This window comes from Nycticebus coucang, chromosome 10, assembly GCF_027406575.1.
Source record: "Nycticebus coucang isolate mNycCou1 chromosome 10, mNycCou1.pri, whole genome shotgun sequence".
NCBI lineage: Eukaryota > Metazoa > Chordata > Mammalia > Primates > Lorisidae > Nycticebus > Nycticebus coucang.
The window spans coordinates 29,842,587-29,863,426 of record NC_069789.1 but is presented as its reverse complement, the minus strand read 5'-3'; the positions used below and the strand labels follow the sequence as shown (position 1 = coordinate 29,863,426).

At 42.3% G+C, this 20,840-nt stretch overlaps 1 protein-coding gene and 1 pseudogene across 2 annotated transcripts in view; one reads left to right on the top strand and one right to left on the bottom strand.

Moving 5' to 3' along the window:
• Positions 1 to 20,840, top strand: part of ACBD3 (acyl-CoA binding domain containing 3) — a 50,194-nt gene that overhangs the window by 4,873 nt on the left and 24,481 nt on the right. For both annotated transcript variants that reach the window (XM_053604054.1, XM_053604053.1), the window contains exons 2-3: positions 18,706 to 18,847; positions 19,857 to 19,997. In XM_053604054.1, coding sequence (XP_053460029.1) covers positions 18,706 to 18,847; positions 19,857 to 19,997 — 283 coding nt within the window. The remainder of the gene's footprint in view (positions 1 to 18,705; positions 18,848 to 19,856; positions 19,998 to 20,840) is intronic.
• LOC128595592 (signal peptidase complex subunit 1-like) lies at positions 8,023 to 14,180 on the bottom strand (annotated as a pseudogene).

Below are 20,840 nucleotides of genomic sequence, written 5' to 3'. Positions count from 1 at the left end.
GCCACGGCACTCTACCAAGGGTGACTAAGTGAGACTCTTGTCTCTCTCTCTTTTTTTTTTTTGGTAGAGACAGAGTCTCACTTTATGGCCCTTGGTAGAGTGCCGTGGCCTCACACAGCTCACAGCAACCTCCAACTCCTGGGCTTAAGCGATTCTCTTGCCTCAGCCTCGCGAGTAGCTGGGACTATAGGCGCCTGCCACAACGCCCGGCTATTTTTTTGTTGTAGTTTGGCTGCAGCCGGGTTTGAACCCGCCACCCTTGGTATATGGGGCCGGCGCCTTACGGACTGAGCCACAGGCGCCGCCTGAGACTGTCTCTTAACAAAAAAAAAAAGAAAGGGTCTCTTGTTCAGGCTGGAGTGCAGTGACTTGGTCACAGTTCACTGTAACCTCTAAGTGTTGGACTTGAATAATCTTCTTAGCACAGCTTCCCAAATAGCTGGGACATCCAGCTAATTTTTAAATTTTTTTGTAGAGAAGCAGTCTTGCTAAGTTGTCCAGGTTGGTCTGGAACTTCTGACCTCAAGGGATCCTTCTGCCTCAACCTCCCAAAGTACTGGCATCATAGGCATGAGCCACTATGCCCAGCCACAGTTTCTTTATGGAATAGCTAATATGTTTCTGCTAGCACTGCTATTGATTATACTTAATTATATAATAGAATATTTATTAATTGTAGCAGAATATTATATACTAGCAGAGAATTACATTAATAAAACAATCACATGGGCAGCTGAAATGGGTCCATTTCCTATTGTTGTCTTTAAACATAGGCATCTACAACAACTTTTATATAAATGGCTTTATATTATTATTATTGTTGTTATTTTTAGACAGGGTCTCATTTTGTCGCCCTTGGTAGAGTGCCCTGGTGTCATAGCTCACAGCAACCTCAGACTCTTAGGTTCAAGCGATTCTCTTGCCTCAGCCTCCCAAGTAGCTGGGACTACAGGCACCTGCCATAACACCTGGCTATTTTTAGAGATTGGGTCTCATTCTGGCTCAGGCTGGTCTTGAACCCATAAGCTCAGGTGATCCACCAGCCTCGGCCTCCCGAAGTGCTAGGATTACAGGTGTAAGCCACCGTGCCTGACTTCTCATTAATGTTTTAAAATACCATACTGCCGGAATTTACTCTTTGGCAACTTATGTATATAATTAATGTGTGCCTCCTGGATATAAGTGGTCTAATCTCAGATAATTTCAAGTTTAAGGGTTACTTGGAACATCTATTAAATTTTGAGTTTATTTTTCCCTCCTTTGTTTTTACCTTTAGACACCAGATAGTATAGGAGGATATATGGACCTAAGGGACAGCTTTAAAACAGAAAGACAGGGCTGAGTGCAGTGGCTCATGCCTGTAATGCCAGCACTTGGGAGGCTGAGGTGGATGGATTTCCTGAGCTCACAGGTTCGAGACCAGCCTGAGCAAGAGCAAAGACGCCCATCTCTAAAAAGTAGCCAGGCATTGCTGGGCGCGGCGGCTCGTGCCTATAATCCAACCACTCTGGGAGGCTGAGATGGGTGGATTGCTTGAGCTCATGAGTTCAAGACCCATCTGAGCAAAAGTGAGACCCCGTCTCTGCTAAAAATAGGAAAACAGAGGCAAGAGAATCACTTTAATCCAAGTTGGAGGTTACTGTGAACTATGATGCCAGGGCACTCTACCCAAGACAACAGCTTGAGACTCTATATCCAAAAAAAAAAAAAAAAAATAGCTGGGGCAGCGCCTGTGGCTCAGAGGAGTAGGGCTTCAGCCCCATATACTGGAGGTGGCAGGTTCAAACCTGGCTCCGACCAAAAGCTGTGGGGGGAAAAAAAAATAGCCAGGCGTTGGGGCAGGTGTCTGTAGTCCCAGCTACTTGGGAGGCTGAGGCAAGAGAATCACTTAAGCCCAAGAGTTAGGTTGCTGTGAGCTGTGACACCACAGCACTCTACTAGAGGGCAACCAAGTGAGACTAAAAAAAAAAAAAAAAAGCAGAAAGATTATAACCACCGAGTTCATAGTAAATTTGAGCTGAACCAAAATTTTCCTTTGACTGGATTTAGAGTTGTGTTTATTTTCGGTGTAAGAATTCTTTTTTGTATGTGGCTGGCGCCCTAGCCGCTATGTAAACTCTTAACGGAGTCCCAGACTATTGCTATTCTGCGACTGTTTGTATTGCTATAAAGAAGGGATTATCAAAAATTGATTATGGAGTATGTTGAGTTAAGGGGGGAGTCCTTAAAAGTTTTGATAAGCGTGGTGAGTGGCGCCTGTCGCTCAGTGGGTAGGGCACCGGCCCCATATACCAAGGGTGGTGGGTTCAAACATGGCTCCAGCCAAACTGCAACAAAACATAGCTGGGCATTGTGGCAGGCGCCTATAGTTGAAGCTACTTGGGAGGCTGAGGCAAGAGAATCGCCTAAGCCCAGGCATTGGACGTTGCTGTGAGCTGTGACACAACGGTACTTTACTGAGGATGATAAAGTGAGACTCTTTGCCTCTAAAAAAAGAAACAAAAGCACTTTTAATAAGCATGGTAGGCAATTTCTAGAGTGTTGTAGCTCACAGCAACCTCAAACTCCTGGGCTTGAGCAGCAATCCTCTTGCCTCAGACTCCCAAGTAGCTGGGACTATAGGCTTGCACCACAATCACCATGCTCAGCTACTTTTTCTAGTAGAGATGGGGTCTCACTTTTGCTCAGGCTGGTCTTGAACTCTTGAGCTCAAGGGATCCTTCTGTCTTGGTCTCCCAGACTGCTAGGAACAGGCATGAGCCACCATGCCCAGCCTAATTTTAGTATTTTTTTTTTTTTTTTTTTTGAGATAGAGTCTCACACTGTGTCACCCTTGGTAGAGTACCATCGTGTCACAGCTCACAGCAACCTCAAACTCCTGGGCTTAAGTGATTCTTTTGCCTCAGACTCCCAAGTTAGCTGGGACTACAGGCACTTGCCACAATGCCCGGCTGTTTTTTTGTTGCAGTTGTCATTTTTGTTTTTAGCTGGCCCGGGCCAGGTTCCAACCCACCAGCCTCGGTGTATATGGCTGGTACCATAATCACTGTGCTGCGGGTGCCGAGCCTAATTTTATAATTTTAGTATTTTGTTTTATTCAGTGTGTATTCTCTATGAGGTAGCAGTGTGATAAGGCCATGAAAGAGAACAGATTTGATCTTAGGCTTCTTTTTGTGGAAATATGGTACCAAGGATAAGGGAAGGGAGAGATGGGCCTACTGTCCTCTGCACAGATCAGGCAAACCCTGGACGTTGCTTTTAGTTAGATCCTTCATCTTTTAGGGTTAATGACAAAATATAGCTCATTCAGAAGAGAGCAGCTTGGGTCAAGTCGGAATTCAAATCACTGCCATTATTTATTTTTTCTTTTTAGAGACAGAGTCTTACTTTGTCACCCTCAGTAGAGTGCAGTGGCATCAAAGCTCACAGCAACCTCCAGCTTAGGCGGTTCTCTTTTTTTGTTGTTGTTGAAGTTTGGCCGGGGCCGGGTTTGAACCTACCACCCTAGGGATATGGGGCTGGCGCCCTACCCACTGAGCCACAGACCTCACCTAGGTGATTCTCTTGCCTCAGCCTCCCGAGTAGCTGAGACTACAGGCGCCTGCCACAAAGCCCAGCTATTTTTTTGTTGCAGTTTGGCCGGGGCCGGGTTTGAACCTGCCACCCCTGGTATATGGGGCTGGCGTCGTACCCATTGAGCCACAGGCACTACCAATCACTGCCGTCATTGCCATAATGGCTGCTGTTACTATTCAGTGTTTGCTGTGTGCAGGCACTACCACTACTTCAGAACACATTATTTCTAAACCTCACAGAAACTGTAACAAGCAGTATTCTCTGTTTTATCAATGACAAAGCAGATTCCAAAAGGTTAAAAACTTGTCCATGTTGTTTATACTTAATAAATAGCAGAGCTGGGGTGTAAATTTAGGTCTTTGAGGTATGATTGAATGAGCTAGGAGTAGTCAACCTAGATATTCGAGAACTCAGGGCAAATACAATGGGTATTTTGTGACTTTTGCAAGGTCTGATTTTTAATTGTTTTATTTAACACTGAGGATAAGAAATAGACCCTACAGATAGAAATGAGAGATAACAGAACTAAGAATAAAGAACTAAGAATCACAGCTATCCAAAGATGGAATAGTGTGCTTTGGGACAGTGAGTTTTCATCACCAATAATGTTTTGTTTTTTTTTTTTACAGTTTTTTGACCGAGTCCGGGTTTGAACCCGCCACCTCCAGTATATGGGGCCAGCGCCCTACTCCTTGAGACTCTATCTCAAAAACTACTCCAATAAGTTTTAAAGCATAGGTTAGCAATTGCTAGGTAAATATGTAGAAGATTTGGGTTTTTGTTTTACAATTCAGTCACTAAGTTTAACATCCTTTCCAATCTATAGATTTTTATGGCCTTCATCAAATAAAGGCCAGAAGGGATATTGTAATAATTTGGTACATTCGTTTACCTCTAAAAGAAGAGAAAAATGTGATTTCTTCTATAAGCTGCCAATTACGAGCCTAATTTTTTTGGTACAATTAATTTCGGGTAGAAGGAACTTAATCTTTGAGAACTTTAGGCTTAGTAACCGATTATCAAACTGCATACGTTGTCCTATTAAAACTGTAAGATTAAATACAAATTTAGTAAGAACTTAACATTAATACCATATCTCTTTTTAATTGCTTGAGAAAATGTGTTTAATGTGCTTTATTAGTTTCTTACTGCTCCTATTAACAAATTACCACAAATTCAGTGTCTTAAAAACAACATAAAGATTCATTTACACTCTGGATTTCCCTGCCAGCCCTTATAGCAGACAACCAGTTCAGACTGTCATGGTTGGGAACATTCTGATGGCCTGACTCTCTTAGTCTATAGATTGAATTGATAAGAAGGTCTAATTTGTGTGTAACATCTCTGTTTCTAGTGATACCGACTTTTTCTGATTCAGGATGGCAGTTATAATGGTGCCCTTAGAATAGCTACATGGGCTCGGCACCTGTGGCTCAAGCGGCTAAGGCGCCAGCCACACACACCAGAACTAGCAGATTCGAATTCAGCCCAGGCTGCCAAACAACAGTGACAGCTGCAACCAAAAAATAGCCGGGCCTTGTGGCGGGCACCTGTCGTCCCAGCTACTTGGGAGGCTGAGGCGGGAAAATTGCTTGAGCCTAGGAGTTTGAGGTTGTTGTAAGCTGGGATGCTATGGCACTCTACCGAGGGCAACATAATGAGACTCTGTCTCCAACAAAAAAAAAAGAAAGGAAGGAAAGAAAAATTGTCCAGGCACAGTGGTATTTTCCAGTAATCCCAGCTCCTCTCTCATGAGGCTGAGGCACAAGGGTCCCTTGAGCCCAGGAGTTTGAGGTTGTAGGGAGCCATGGTAATGCCATAGCACTCTAGCCTGGGTGACAGAATGATGCCCTGTCTCAAAAAAATAAAGGTGTGAGAAATAAAGATGAACACAAAGCAAAAAACAAATAAAAACCCCAAACATACTCTTAGAGTTCTGGAGGTTAGAAATTCAAAGTGGGTCTCACTGGGGTAAAATTAAAGAGTCAGTAGGCTTTATTTCTTCAGGAATTCCTGGAGGAAAATCTCTCTTTGTCTTTGCCAGCTTTTAGGGAACATCTACAAGCTTCAGTTTGTGGTCCCTTCCTTCATCTTCAAAGCCAGCACAGCATCTTCAAATCTCTCTCTGACTCTTCTTTCTCCCCTTCCATTTATAAGGACCTTTGTGATTACATTTGTCCCACATAAGTAATTTTTTTTTTTTTTTTTTTTTTTTTGTGGAGACAGAGTTTCACTGTACCGCCCTCCGGTAGAGTGCCGTGGCCTCACACGGCTCACAGCAACCTCTAACTCTTGGGCTTACGCGATTCTCTTGCCTCAGCCTCCCGAGCAGCCCACATAAGTAATTTAAGATAGGATCGAGGTGCAGCCTTACTTCCCCCTTTCCGTGTAACCTAACATACTCACAGGTGCAGTGGACATCTTTGGAGAACCTTTATTCTGCCTTCTGCCTGTGTCAGTGTATTTTATGAACTGGTTACTGAAATTATGTATATGAGTTTACTGCTTTTATCTTTTTTATCAAAGCGGAAACCAAAGCAATTGAAAAGGTCAAGTTGTACTGCAAAATTTATAATGCAAAAGGGTCATTCTTTGTTTCTATTTTTTTCCCCATCTCCAACACCCTCTCCTGCAAGGCACCCACTTTACATTATTTTATCTGTTTCTTCTGATATTTACTGCCATTTTCCTACTGCTTCTTCAATTTTTAAAAAAATTCTAACTTATCTATGTGTATGTATTCTTTTTTATTTTTTTGAGACAGAGTCTCCACTCTGTCTTGCTTCTTACTTTCCTCTTCCTGAACACCTAACTTTATTTATATAACATTTTGTGATTCAGTCAGTATCGGCCATTTATGTCTGTATTGTTCATATCTAAGACATGATGTACTTTGACTACATTTTGGTTCTTATGCAAATTAATTTGTCTTTCTTGTGTAATTAGAAGCATCATTTGTTTTCTTTGTCTTGAGGTAAACTTTTTTTATGAGATAGGATCTATCTCTTTCCCAGAGTACAGTGGGGTCATTATAGCTTACTGCAACTTCAAATTCCTGAGCCCAAGTGATCCTGCTGTGTAGCTGTGACTATAGGCACATGCCACCACACCTGGCTAATTTTTCTTTTTTCTTTTTTTTTTTTAAACAGAGTCTCAAGCTGTCACCCTGGGTAGAGTGCTATGATATCATAGCTCACAGCAACCTCCAACTCTTGGTCCCAAGCGATCCTCTTGCCTCCATTTTTCTATTTTTAGTAGAGATGGGGGTCTCGATTTTTGCTCAGGCTGCTCTCAAACCCGTGAGCTCAAGCAATCCACCTGCCTCAGCCTCCCAGAGTGCTAGGATTACAGGCGTGAGCCACTGCACCTGGCCTATTTTTACATTTTTAATCTCTAAGAGTTCTTTATTCTCTGAACGTTTATTCTGATAATTTAGTTTGCTTCATGGATGCATTAACTTCTGTCTGAGGACACTAAATATAAATTTTGAATTTTGTTTTATTTTTAAAATTTCTTTTAGACTTTTTTGTTTCTCTGTTAGAAGCTTTCTTTAAAAGTCTGGTGATCCTTAAGTATCCATTCGTGTGAAAAGGATAAGGTACCAAACACCTCATTTAACTTTGTATAAAAATCTTTTTTTTTTTTGGAGACAGAGTCTCACTATGTCACCCTCAGTACAGTGCTGTGGCATCATGGCTCACAGCAACCTCAAACTCTTGGGCTTAAGTGATTCTCTTGCCTTAGCCTCCCAAGTAGCTGGGACTACAGGTGCCCAACACAACACCCAGCTATTTTTTTTGTTGCAGTTGTCATTGTTGTTTAGCTGGCTGGGGAAGGGTTTGAACCTGCCAGGCTCGGTGTATGTGGCTGGCACTATAACCATTGTACTACATGCTCCTACCTTGTGTAAAAATCTTTATTGTAGGATGAGGAGGTAGAGGTTTCATAGGGGAACATGAAACATGTTCAACATCCAACATCAATATTTTTCACATTGGTATCTCTTGGTCTTTTCTTTTGGAGTAGTTTTTCAAGAAAATACTCCCGTCTCCTGCATGGGCCATATGAACCTAGTTGCCAGCCTTCAGGAACTAGGCAGGAAAAGGGAGGTTTGGGAGAGAGGAAAACTTTGATTTCATTTCTCTTTCCCAGCAGTAAGCTCCAAACCAGGTGTCCTCACATGTGGAGCATCCTTGATTCATTTTCTCTAGTAAACATCCATTCCTCTGTTGGAGTTGGCAGTGTAGCCGTCTGTCTGCTTGGGGTGGTCAGACACAATGGGAGAGAAGATAACTACCTGCTTTCTTTTTTTTTTTAACTTTCACTATGCGTTTTAATTGGAAACATTAATATGGTTTAATGACTTATAATGAATTATAGAACTTTGATAGTTAAATTGTATTATCTTTTTACAGCTCTGAGGCATTTGTTCTGTTATTTATGTATACCTGAAAGAAACAACATACTCGTGTTTTCTGTTCCACATTTCAGAGGAAGATTATGAAAAGAGGGTCTGAACTATTTAAGTCCAAACCCACCTAGGTTAGAAATGAAACTAAATCTATACACAGCTATTTGTTAAGAGCATAGGTGGTTTAGCTTATATTTTGGGTAGAAAGCAATTTAGCTCATCTCACAGGAAATGAAAGGAGGTGCTGATCACGAAAACGCCAATTAATTATTTTTAGCATGCCTCTTAATTTTTCTTTCCCCTGGTTTCTTCTGTGCCTGAATCTTGAACAGGTAACCACTTGAGAGGATGTCGGCGATAGACAGGCCAAGGAGGAAGTGTCAGCAAACATGAAAATGCAAATGCAGCCATAACTATATACACAGTCCACCTGAACTGTTCAGTCACATACCTGTAGATAAATCCAACTATCACAGAAAAAAGAATAATTCCCTAGAACATCTATTCAGCCAGCTTCTGGTCCTTGTAGTCCATCTGTGTGGGCAGCAAACTCAGACTGGCCCAGGAGGCAGGCAATAGAGTGCACGTGGCAGGCTGCAGGAAGAGGGCGACTGAGAATGAGCGGTCGTAGGTGCCTGGGTCAGGTACTCGGTGTCGCCTGGCTGGCCTGCTAAGCCGGAGAACCTTTCTTTTTTTTTTTTTTTTTTTTGGCCAGGGCTGGGTTTGAACCCTCCACCTCTGGCATGTGGGACCGGCGCCCTACTCCTTGAGCCACAGGCGCCGCCTCTTTTTTTTTTGAGGCAGAGCCTCAAGCTGTCGCCCTTGGTAGAGTACTGTGGCATCACAGCTCACAGCAACCTCCGACTCCTGGGCTCAAGTGATTCTCCTGCCTCTGCCTCCCAAGTAGCTGGGACTACAGGCACCTGCTTCGATGCCCTGCTATTTTTGGTTGCAGCCGTCATTATTGTTTGGCGCGCCCAGGCTGGATTAGGACCCGCCAGCTCAGGTGTATGTGGCTGGCGCTGAGCCGACTCCCTGCTTTTTATATAGACTTTAAACCCAATTCCTTTTTTCCATCTAGACTCTAGCTTTTTTTTTTTTTTTTTTTTTGTGGTTTTTGGCCGGGGCTGGGTTTGAACCCGCCACCTCCGGCATATGGGACCGGCGCCCTACTCCTTGAGCCACAGGTGCCGCCCTAGACTCCAGCTTTTAAAGAACCTTATTCCTTTTGGTGTTGTTTCATTGAGGATCAGAGGTAATTGTGTATGTTCAATCTACCATATTTAACAGGTAGATTGTTTATTTGCATGTTTTCTATCCTTTCTGATAAATTGAATTTTTAAAATTTCTGTAAATCATTTTGCCTTTGAATTACTTTAAGGTCAACAAACTTTTCCTGTAAAGGGTCTGTAAATACTAAATATTTTGGGCTTTGAGGACCACATGTGGTCCTTGTTGCATAATTTTTGTTCGTTTTTGCTTTTTGTTGCTTTACAACCCTTAAAGATAAACATTTAGCTCACAGGCCTTATAAAAATAGCTATGAAGTCCAGGTGTGGTGGCTTAGGCCTGTAACCCTAGCACTCTGGGAAGCCGAGGCTCGAGGATAACCTGATTTCACTACCTCGGGACCAGCCTAAGCTAGAGCAAGACCCCGTCTTTAAAAATAGCCAGGCATTGTGGCAGGTGCCTTTAGTCCCAGCTACGCAGGAGGCTAAGGCAAGAGGATCACTTGAGTCCAACAGTCTGAAGTTGCTGTGAGTTATGATGCCACAGCACTGTACCAGGGGTGACAAAGTAAGACTCTGTCTCCAAAAAAAATAGAAAAAAGCTGTGGAAAGAGTTGGCACCAGATTGCCAACCTCTGCTTTTAGTTTATACATATATATGTATATATAATATGTATTTATATATTAATTATATTTATATACTAATATATTTCTGTTATAAATATTATATAAATATATAATGTTTATATATTAATATGTATATTATGTATATTTGTATATATGTCTGTATTTGTTATTTTTTGAGACAGAGTCTCACTATGTGACCCTCAGTAGAGTGCTGTGGCATCATAGCTCACAGCAACCTCAAACTCGTGGGTTTAAGTGATTCTCTTGCCTGAGCCTCCCAAGTAGCTGGGACTACAGGCTCCCACCACAATGCCTGGCTATTTTTTTGGTTGTAGCTGTCATTGTTGTTTGGCAGGCTGGTGCTGAGTTTGAACCCACCAGCTCTGGTGTATGTGGCTGGTGCCCTAGCCACTGAGCTACAAGTGCCAAGCCAGAATATGTACATTTTTATAATTGTTGCTGGACAAATGCCAGCTAGGGATCCCTTTCAGTCAATTCAGTTGAGAATGGATAGCCTTGCAGTCATGCTTTTCTACCTATTAACAGTCATTTTATACTTCTTGTTGGTAGTAATGATGTTTTTTCACATTTCCGCCTGAAAAATAGGTTTACAGCTTCTTTCCGAGCATAATTTATATTTGGTTTTGATTGCCATAGAAAGTAGAATTCCTAAATTGATTGAGTTAAAGAATTGTATTAATAAGTGTTATGAGTTAAAGACCCTCTATGTTTTATTCCTTTCTGCAGGACTGAGATAAAACTTTCCTTTAGGAACAGGGCTCAGGTTAGAAGGTTTTGAGTTTCTGCAAGGCTGTGTCTATGCAGTTAATGATAGTTATTACTTCCTTCCTGCTAACTGCATTTAGTGTCCATTGAATCAGAAATAATTTGGAGGAAAATTATTCTCATCTTATTTGAAAAACTTAACAGACCCTGATGTGTGAACCTAAGTAATCTGAAGAGTAAGAGATAACTAATGGTTTGTTTGCCCAGCAATGTAGATTGTGAAGGGCTTTTATTTTTCTGCCTTTTCTTTTAGATTAGGGCATCTACACTATGTATACTGTGCTATACTAAAGTTGGTTAGATTATTACAACCTCTTGGGTTTTGTATATTGCTCAGAAGAATACTTGATCTGTGGGCAGCGCCTGTGGCTCAGTGAGTAGGGCACTGGCCTACTTGATTCAAACCCGGCCCTGGACAAACTGCAACAAAAAATAGCTGGGTGTTGTGGCAGGCACCTGTAGTCCCAGCTACTCAGGAGGCTGAGGCAAGAAAATCACCTAAGCCCAAGAGTTGGAGGTTGCTGTGAGCTGTCATGCTATAGCACTCTACCAAGGACGACAAAGTGAAACTGTCTCTAAAAATAAAAAAGAATACTTGATCTATTAACCTCATCCTAAAGGCTAAAGACAAGTTGTTCAACTTTTTAAAAATATATATTAAAGGGCTGGGCGCAGTGGCTCATGCCTGTAATTCTAGCATTCTGGGAGGCTGAGGCAGGTGGATTGCTTGAATGAGCTTAGGGGTTTGAGCCCAACCTGAGCAAGTGTGAGACCCCGTCTCTACTAAAAATAAAAAAAACTAGCCAGGTGTCTGGTCAGCATCTGTAGTCCCAGCTATTTGGGAGGCTGAGGCAAGTGGATCACTTGAGCCCAAGAGTTGGAGGTTATTGTGAGTTAAGATGATGCCACAGCACTCTACTCAGGGTGACAGAGTGAGACTCTGTCTCAAATAAATAAATAAATAAAATAGAAAGATGGCACTATGTCTAAGAGGAGATTTTATCTTATTTAATTTAATTTATTTGTTTTGAGACAGAGCCTCAAGCTGTTCCCCTGGGTAGAGTGCTGTGGCATCACAGCTCACAGCAACCTCCAACTCTGGCTCAAGTGATTCTCCTGCCTCCACCTCCCAAGTAGCTGGGACTACAGGCACACGCCACAACGTTCTGCTTTTTTTTTTTAGTTGCAGCCGTCATTGTTTGGTGGGCCCGGGCTGGATTCAAACCCGCTAGCTCAGGTATATGTGGCTGGCACCTTAGCCGCTTGAGCCACAGAGCCTATTTTTTTTGTTGTTGTTGGGAATTTGTTGAGGGTATAAGAACCAGATTACACTGATTGCATTTGTTAGGTAAAGCCCTTTTTATAATTGTGTTTTGTCCCCAAAAGGTGTGTCATGCACCAAGACTCTACTCCCTCCCTCCTTTCCTCTCTCTGCTCTTCCCTTCTTCCACCCCTCCCTCCTTTGTTCTCTCTGCTCTTCCTTTCCCCCACCCTCCCTCCTTCTCTCTCTGTTCTCCTCTTCCCTCTCCCCCTACCATGTACTAGGTCATTAATTGTCCTCATATCAAAATTGAGTACATAGGATTCATGTTTCTCCATTCTTGTGATGCTTTACTAAGAATAATGTGTTCCACTTGCATCCAGGTTAATACAAGGGATGTAAAGTCTCCATTTTTTTTTTTTTTTTGCAGTTTTTGGCCAGGGCTGGGCTTGAACCCACCACCTCCGGCATATGGGACCAGCACCTTACTCCTCTGAGCTACAGGCGCCGCCCAAGTCTCCATTTTTTTAATGGCTGAATAGTATTCCATGGTGTACATATACCACAGCTTGTTAATCCATACCTGGGTTGGTGGGCATTTAGGCTGTTTTCACATTTTGGCAATTGTAAATTGAGCTGTGATAATCAGTCTAGTCCAAGCATCCTTATGATAAAAGGAATTTTATTTTCCTTCGGGGTAGATGCCCAGTAATGGGATTGCAGTATCAAATGGGAGGTCTAGCTTGAGCTCTTTGAGGGTTCTCCATATTTCCTTCCACAAAGGTTGTATTAGTTTGCAGTCCCACCAGCAGTGTAAAAGTGTTCCTTTCTCTCCACATCTGCGCCAGCATCTTCAGTTTTGAGATTTTGTGATGTGGGCCATTCTCGCCGGGGTTAAATGGTTTCTCAGGGTGGTTTTGATTTGCATTTCTCTAATAATTAGGGATGATGAGCATTTTTTCATATGTTTGCTAGCCATTTGCTTCATGATGAAGGTTCTATTCATGTCTCTTGCTCATTGATACATGGGATTGTTGACTTTTTTCATGTGGAGTAATTTGAGTTCTGTATAGATTCTAGTTATCAAGCTTTTGTCTGATTCAGAATATCCAAATATCCTTTCCCATTGTGTAGATTGTCTATTTGCTTTGGTCGTTATCTCCTCGGCTGTACAGAAGCTTTTCAGGTTAAGTCCCATTTATTTTTGTTGTTGTAATTGCCACGGAAGTCTTCTTCAAAAAGTCTTTCCCCAGGCTGATATTGTCAAGTGTTTTTCCTATGCTTTCTTTGAGGATTTTTATTATTTCATGCCATAAATTTAAGTCTTTTATCCATCTTGAATCAATTTTTGTGAGTGGAGAAAGGTGTAGGTCCAGTTTCAGTCTTTTACATGTGGATATCCAGTTCTCCCAGCACCATTTATTGAATAGGGAGTCTTTCCCCCATTGTATGTTCTTGTTTGGTTTATCGAAGATTAGGTGGCTGTAAAATGTTAGTTTCATTTCCTGGTTTTCTGTTCGATTCCAAAAGTCTGTGTCTATATTTTTGTGCCACTACCATGCTGTCTTGACCACTATGGCCTTGTAGTACAGCCTAAAATCTTATATGCTGATGCCTTCGGCTTTGTTTTTATTACTAAGAACTGCCTTAGCTATATAGGTTTTTTTTTCTGGTTCTGAGATTTTATCTTTTTTTAAGATGAGGTCTTCCTATGTTGCCTGGGCTGGAGTACAGTGACACCATCATACCTCATAGCAACCACAAATTCTAGGCTCAACTGATCTTCTTGCTTCAGCCTCCTGAGTAGTAGGGACTATAGGTATGTGCTACCATACCTGGCTAATTTTTTATTTTTTTATTTTTTGTAGATGCAGAGACTTGCTGTTGTTCAGGTGGTCTCAAACTCCTTGGCACCTCAAGCGATACTTCTCCCTGGGACTCTCAAAGTGCTAGGATTTCAGGCATGAGCTACTGAACTAAGCCAGAGTTAGATTTTGTTCCCTGAATTTTTCTGTTGGTTCCTCCTCATGTGTTCTTCCATGTTCTTCACCTCCTTGTCCTCCTTTTTACTTCTCACTGCCTCATTTGTTTTAAACAGAAGTCGTTGCTCTTGATGACAGTATGTTGCAATGTGTGGGGGGACACCAGGTGGTGCTATAGTTTTGTAGGAGATAGAGAGCACAGCCAGCAACCTCTATGGTCCTTATTCCAAACTTAGTTGTCTTCGGTGATTGCCTGATTGAATCCTTCAGGAGCAAGTCTCACAGTATCCCCTTACTCCAATTCCCATGGGGTGGGGAGTCCCAGTAGGGACTGATCGCAGCAGGCAGAATTAAGAGTGCTGTGCTTTAGGCCTCTGCTAATACCGTCTCACAGACTTCCCACAATGGCAGCCCCCTGGCCACCTAGACCTTCTCAGTATGGCTGTCTTACCAGCCACCAAATGAATGGCACATCCACTCCAACTGGCATTCAAATCTAGTTGCTATATACTGTTCAAGTCTGCCAACTCTTCCAAGCTTGCCATTGAACATGCAGCTCCCCCCAACAACTGAAAACTCTGGAAAGGCTTCCTCCCATCCCAGGCCTTTGTGGGGGACCATCTAATCCCAGCCTATCACAATCACTTGCCTAATTCATCAGATTTCCACCCTTCTGGATTATACACAGTATCCAGCTCACCACGTCCTAGCTGTGCTCCCGGTGCTAAGATTATGGACAAGGTCTTTGTGCCAGGTAGGGCTGGCTTCTCTTTTTCCCCAGTCATTCTAGGAGAGCTCAGCTGAACGATCTTCTGGTCTGCCATCTTGTTCTGCCATATTGCTCCCTCTGCAGAGTTAGAATTTGAAATTAGAATTGCCTTTTTGTGGGTAGGCATGGAAATATGATAGTCCTATTCTAACAGCTTTCAAAGAAGTTGCTACTCTTGGTGCTGTATTTAGTGATTGTTTACTAGGTGGCAAAGGCAGATGGCCAGTCCACAGATTTCTGAGTTATTTTGATTTTTATTAAATAAATAAGGTTAGAGCCAGAGTTTTATCTTTTTAAATAATTTTTTTCCAGCCAGGTGCAGTGGCTAACGCCCATAATCTCAATACTCTGGGAGGCTGAGGCTGGTGGATTGCTTAAGCTCAGAGTTTGAGACCAGACTAAGCAGGAGTGAGACTTCGTCTCAAAAAAAAAAAAAAAAGCGAGGGGTTGTGGTGGGCACCTGCATCCCTAGCTACTTGGGAGGGCAAAGCAAGAGGATTGCTTGAGCCCAAGAGTTTGAGATTGCTGTGAGCTGTGACGCTCTGGTACTCTACCAAGGGTGACAGAGTGAGACTGTGTCTCAACAAAAAATAAAAATAGCTGGGCATTGTGGCTGGCGCCTGTAGTCCCAGCTACTCGGGAAACTGAGGCAAGAGAATTGCTTGAGCCCAAGAGTTAGAGGTTGCTGTGAGCTATGAGGTAGTGGCACTCTGCTGAGGGTGACAAAGTGAGACTCTTGTCTCTCCCCCCCCACCCCCCTGCCAAAAAAAGATTAAAATGTCAGTGGGCCGGGTGCAGTGGCTCATGCCTGTAATCCTAGCACTCCTGGAGGCTTAGGCCAGAGAATCCCTTCAGCTTAGGAGTTTGAGACCAGCCACGAGTAAGACCCTGTATCTACTGAAAAATAGAAAAATTTAGCCTGGCATGGTGCTACATGCCTGTAGCCCCAGCTACTTGGGAAGCTGAGGCAGGAGGATAATTTGAACCTACGTTCCTATGAGCTAGGCTGATGCCATTCCACTCTAGCTGGGGCAATAGAGTGAGACTCTGTCTCAGAAAAGAACAAATAAATAAAAATAAACTTAAATATTTTAAGTAGGGCTTACATTTTCCTTGATGTTCACTCCTAATCCAAGTCTCTTCCTACTTTCTCATTCTTAGCTATGTAGTGTAACTCCTAGATCTTTTTATTTGCCTTTACAATCATATAAATGTACCATAGATATGTGTGTGGATATGTTTAACAAGCTTCTTATTTCATCTGCTCTTTTTTTTTTTGACACAGTTTTACTATGTCACCCTCTGTAGAGTGCCGTAGTGTCATAGCTCACAGTAACCTCAAACTCCTGGGCTTAAGCGGTTCTCCTGCCTCAGCCTCCCAGGTAGTTGGGACTATAGGTGCCTGCCACAATGCTTGGCTATTTTGTTGTTGTTGTTGTTGTTGTTTAGCTGTCCTGGGCCAAATTCCAACCTGCCTCCCTCAGTGCATGTGGCTGGTGCCATAACTACTGTGCTACAGGTGCTGAGCCTATTTCATCTAGTCTAACACTCTTATTTTACATGCCACGAACAAAGAAAAACTGCTGATTAATAACTCTAATATAGATATAAAACCTAACTTGATTTTTATTATTATTATTATTATTATTATTTTGTAGAGGCAGAGTCTCACTTTATGGCCCTTGGTAGAGTGCCGTGGCCTCACACAGCTCACAGCAACCTCCAACTCCTGGGCTTAGGCGATTCTCTTGCCTCAGCCTCCCAAGTAGCTGGGACTACAGGCCTCTGCCACAATGGCTGGCTATTTTTTGGTTGCAGTTTGGCCGGGGCTGAGCTTGAACCCACCACTCTCGGTATATGGGGCCGGAGCCTTACCCACTGAGCCACAGGCGCCGCCCCAACTTGATTTTTAGAGATGTTAAAATGTGGGGAGGTGCTTAGAATTGATTAAATATGCAGTATTGTATGCTATGATCTTATGTGGTTTTCTGCAGCTTGCTGTTGTCATATCACAGTATTTCTTTTCTTCTTTTCTTTTTTTTTTTTTTTTTTTTGAAACAGAGCCTCAAGCTGTTACCCTAGGTAGAGTGTTGTGGCATCACAGCTCACAGCAACCTCCAACTTCTGGGCTCAAGTGATTCTCTTGCCTCCACCTCCCAAGTAGCTGGGACTACAGGCACCTGCCACAACGCCCAGCTATTTTTTGATTTCAGCCGTCATTGTTGTTTGGTGGGCCCAGGCTGGATTCGTACCCGCCAGCTCAGGTGTATGTGGCTGGTGCCTTAGCTGCTTGAGCCACAGGCGCTGAACCAATGACAGTATTTCTTACAGTTGTTTCATTTGTACCACAGTCCAAATATATAGTCTTATCACTTAATGACGAGCATATGTTCTGAGAAATGCATTTTTGGACATTGTTAGGTGATTTTACTGTGCAAACATCATAGAATATACTTACACAAATCTATATGATATAACCTACTATACACCTACACTGTATGTGTATAGCCTGTTGCTCCTGGGCTACAAACATGTACAGCATGTGACTGTACTGAATACTGTAGACAGTTGTAACACAGTGTGTTGAAACACGTTTAGATATTTCTATATCTAAATGTTATTATTATTTTTTTTAAGAAAGAGGCTCAAGCTGTTGCCCTGGGTAGAGTGCCATGGCGTCACAGCTCACACCAACCTCCAACTCCTGGGCTCAAGCGATTTTCCTGCCTCCGCCTCCCAAGTAGCTGGGATTACAGGCGCCTGCCACAATGCCCGGCTATTTTTTGGTTGCAGCCATCATTGTTGTTTGGTGGGCCCGGGCTGGATTCAAACCCGCCAGCTCAGGTGTATGTGGCTGGAGCCCTAGCCACTGAGCTACAGGCACCAAGCCCGTAGTTAGTCTTTATAAGTCAAACTGGCTTCACTCTTAAATTGCCCTTGTGGAAACCTGACAGAGCTGATCATAATATGAAGGAAGAAGACAAAACACCTAATAATTTGGGGGGTTTTTTGTGACAGAGTCTTACTTTGTCACCTTCAGTAGAGTACCATGGCATCGCGGCTAATAGCAACCTCAAACTCTTGGGCTTAAGCGATTTCTCTTGCTTCAGCCTCCTTAGTAGCTGGAACTATAGGTGCCCACCACAATGCCTGGCTATTTTTTTTAGAGTGGGGTCTCTGGATCAGGCTGGTCTTAAATCTGTGAGCTCAGGCAGTCCACCCGCCTTGGCCTCCCAGAGTGCTGGGATTATAGACGTGAGCCCCTAATAGTTATTATTAATAATAATATCTTATTACCTCTGAAATAGCAGTATAATTCTCTCTTTAGTTATGAGCAAACTAAAAGTTAAATTGGTCTCACAGCTAGGAGTTGTTTCAGATGAGATTTAAACCCAGACCATCTGATTCCAGAGCCCCTTCTGCCACATCCTACTACCTCTGGGATGGATATGTTTTTGAATACAGCCTTTCAAAGTGTATGTAGTCCTGTTATGTGTGATTATAATTAAAAGTGACTGATACAAAATTATTTTAAGAACTATTTTTATAATCCATTATTCCATATTGTTTTCAATATATATAAAAGATGTCAAATGGTACGTTTATATATGTATGCCTGACTGCAGCTCGACAGATCGGTTTCTCTCCAGTAGCTTTAACATAAATATTGGTGGGCCAGGTGCAGTGGCATACGCCTGTAATCCTAGCACTCTGGAAGGCTGAGGTGAGAGGATTGGTTGAGCTCAAGAGTGAGACCCTTTGTCTAACGAAAAACAGAAAAATTCGCTGGGTGTTGTGACAGGTGTCTGTAAGCCCAGTTAGACAGCCTCTGGAGGCTGAGCTAAGAGGATTGCTTGAGCCTGTAATTCAGCATAAAGCATTTCTATCTTAGGCTATGACCATTAAAATTTAGTAATTAAAATAAAAATCTCACTATAGTAGGATTTATGTGAATACCTATCACAAGGCAGTTTGTGACAAGCCTTATAGCAAACCTGTAGTATAAGGTGCTGAAAATTATATATTTTGCTAGTGCTAATTGTTTTTGTTTCTTTTTCTTATAGAAAAAGATGGCAAAGCATTTCATCCAACTTATGAAGAAAAACTGAAGCTTGTGGCATTGCATAAGCAGGTTCTTATGGGCCCATATAATCCAGACACTTGTCCTGAGGTTGGATTCTTTGATGTGTTGGGGAATGACAGGAGGTAACAATGTTTTGCTGCATAGTGAATTTTAATTATTATTCTTTTTTGGAAAGGGGTATGGTGTGTATTGTTTAAGATGCAAATAGCTGGTTCATTAGCTTAGAATAAGAACTGAAACAAACATTTTTGCTTGCAGCTTCTGGAGTCTTCAGATGTTTATCTGTTTTGGCTTGGAGATGTTTATGGCTAAATATTGTGGAAGAAGTTTACTCATCTGATTATGAACATAAGACAAGTACAGCTTCATTTGATTCTTCCTAAATAATACTAAAGGCAGCCATTTAAAATATACAGTAATTGATTCCCTTATTGCAGCGGTTTTCAACCTGTGGGTCACGACCCACAGGAACTGCATTAAAGGGCTGCAGCATTAGGAAGGTTGAGAACTGCTACCTTATTGGGACATGCAGATAATTGTGGTGAAAAAGAATACACAGAGTATTTCCTTCAATTAAGGCTAATATATGATACTATGTATAAGGAAAATGTTGATACCTTTTTGCTATAGGGAGTCAGCAGCAATGCAGTTAAATTAGGTTTGGATTGGCTTGGCGCCCGTAGCTCAGTCAGTAGGGCGCCAGCCACATATACTGAGGCTGTTGAGTTTGAGCCCAGCCTGGGCCTGCTAAACAACAGTGACAACTACAACCAAAAAATAGCTGGGTATTGTGGCGGGCGCTGTAGTCCCAGCTACGCAGGAGGCTGAGGCAAGAGAATCACGTAAGCCCAAAGAGTTTGAGGTTGCTGTGAGCTGTGATGCCACGATACTCTACCGAGGGCGACATAGTAAGACCTTGTCTCAAAAAAAAAAAAACAAAATTAGGTTTGGATTATATTTGGCATATCTAAGTAACTCAGCGCATGCTTGTTGAAATTCGAAATTTTGAGACTTTTGCTTATGGTAGAATCATTCTTCATTGTATTTATTATTGAAAATTACTCACTAAGTTCACATCAAATTCTCATTCTGTTAAGGAAGGGAGATAACTTTTCCTATTATTCTTTACAGGAGAGAATGGGCAGCTCTGGGAAACATGTCTAAAGAGGATGCCATGGTAGAGTTCGTCAAGCTCCTAAATAGGTGTTGCCATCTGTTTTCAACGTATGTTACATCTCACAAAATAGAGAAGGAAGAGCAAGAAAAAAAAAGGTGAATTTTGAGGGCATGGAATCTTTCACCCCTGTGCAGGCCCGTGCACTGATGATTTTGCTTCATGGAGTGCCTGTTCCGGTGTCTTACTTCCTCTGGATCCTCATTTCCTTACTTCCTCTGGGTCCTCCTTTCCTAGGGCATTTGTTCAAACTTGCTCAGGTGAACAAGTACAGTAGAACCTCTGTAAGTTGACCACCCCAGGGACTATAACAGATTAGTCAGCAAACAGAGGCGATTGACATAAGGAGTAGACCTCCTATACTGATATATACATGTGAGGTATGTCTGGTCTATAAAATAAGGTCAGCTGATAGAGGTGGTCAGTGTAGGGAGGTTCTGCTATAGGGGGAGAGCTGCTTCTTTCTGGCTGTAACTTTAAAAGGAACCTCCCATCCATCATGGTGGTATTCCTTTTGTCCTGTTATGCTGCGGTTCTGAATATGTTCCGCCATAAACTTCAACTACTCCCTCCTGCCTGTCCTGTGGTGTGACATCCCTTTGCAGCTGTCTCCCTTGAGCTTCTAGAATATTCGTGCTCCATTTTATGGTTTTCAATTATGCTACTTGGTAGGCCTTATGTAGAGATTTATTTTGGCTTTGGCTACCAGCTGGCTTATTATTTTCAAGATTTAGAAGAGGAACTGCTAAATATGTTGTTTATGGGATTCCCAGTTGTGATTATGAATTAGGATTATGGTTACACATTATTTATCTCTAGAGGTAATATTTTTAACAACTTCAACTATCTAAAATTTCTAGGCAGTGAAAACTATACTATAAAACCAGTTTTTCCTCAGATTATACTATACTTCAGAAACAGTTTGTTCTCTGGTTTCCTAC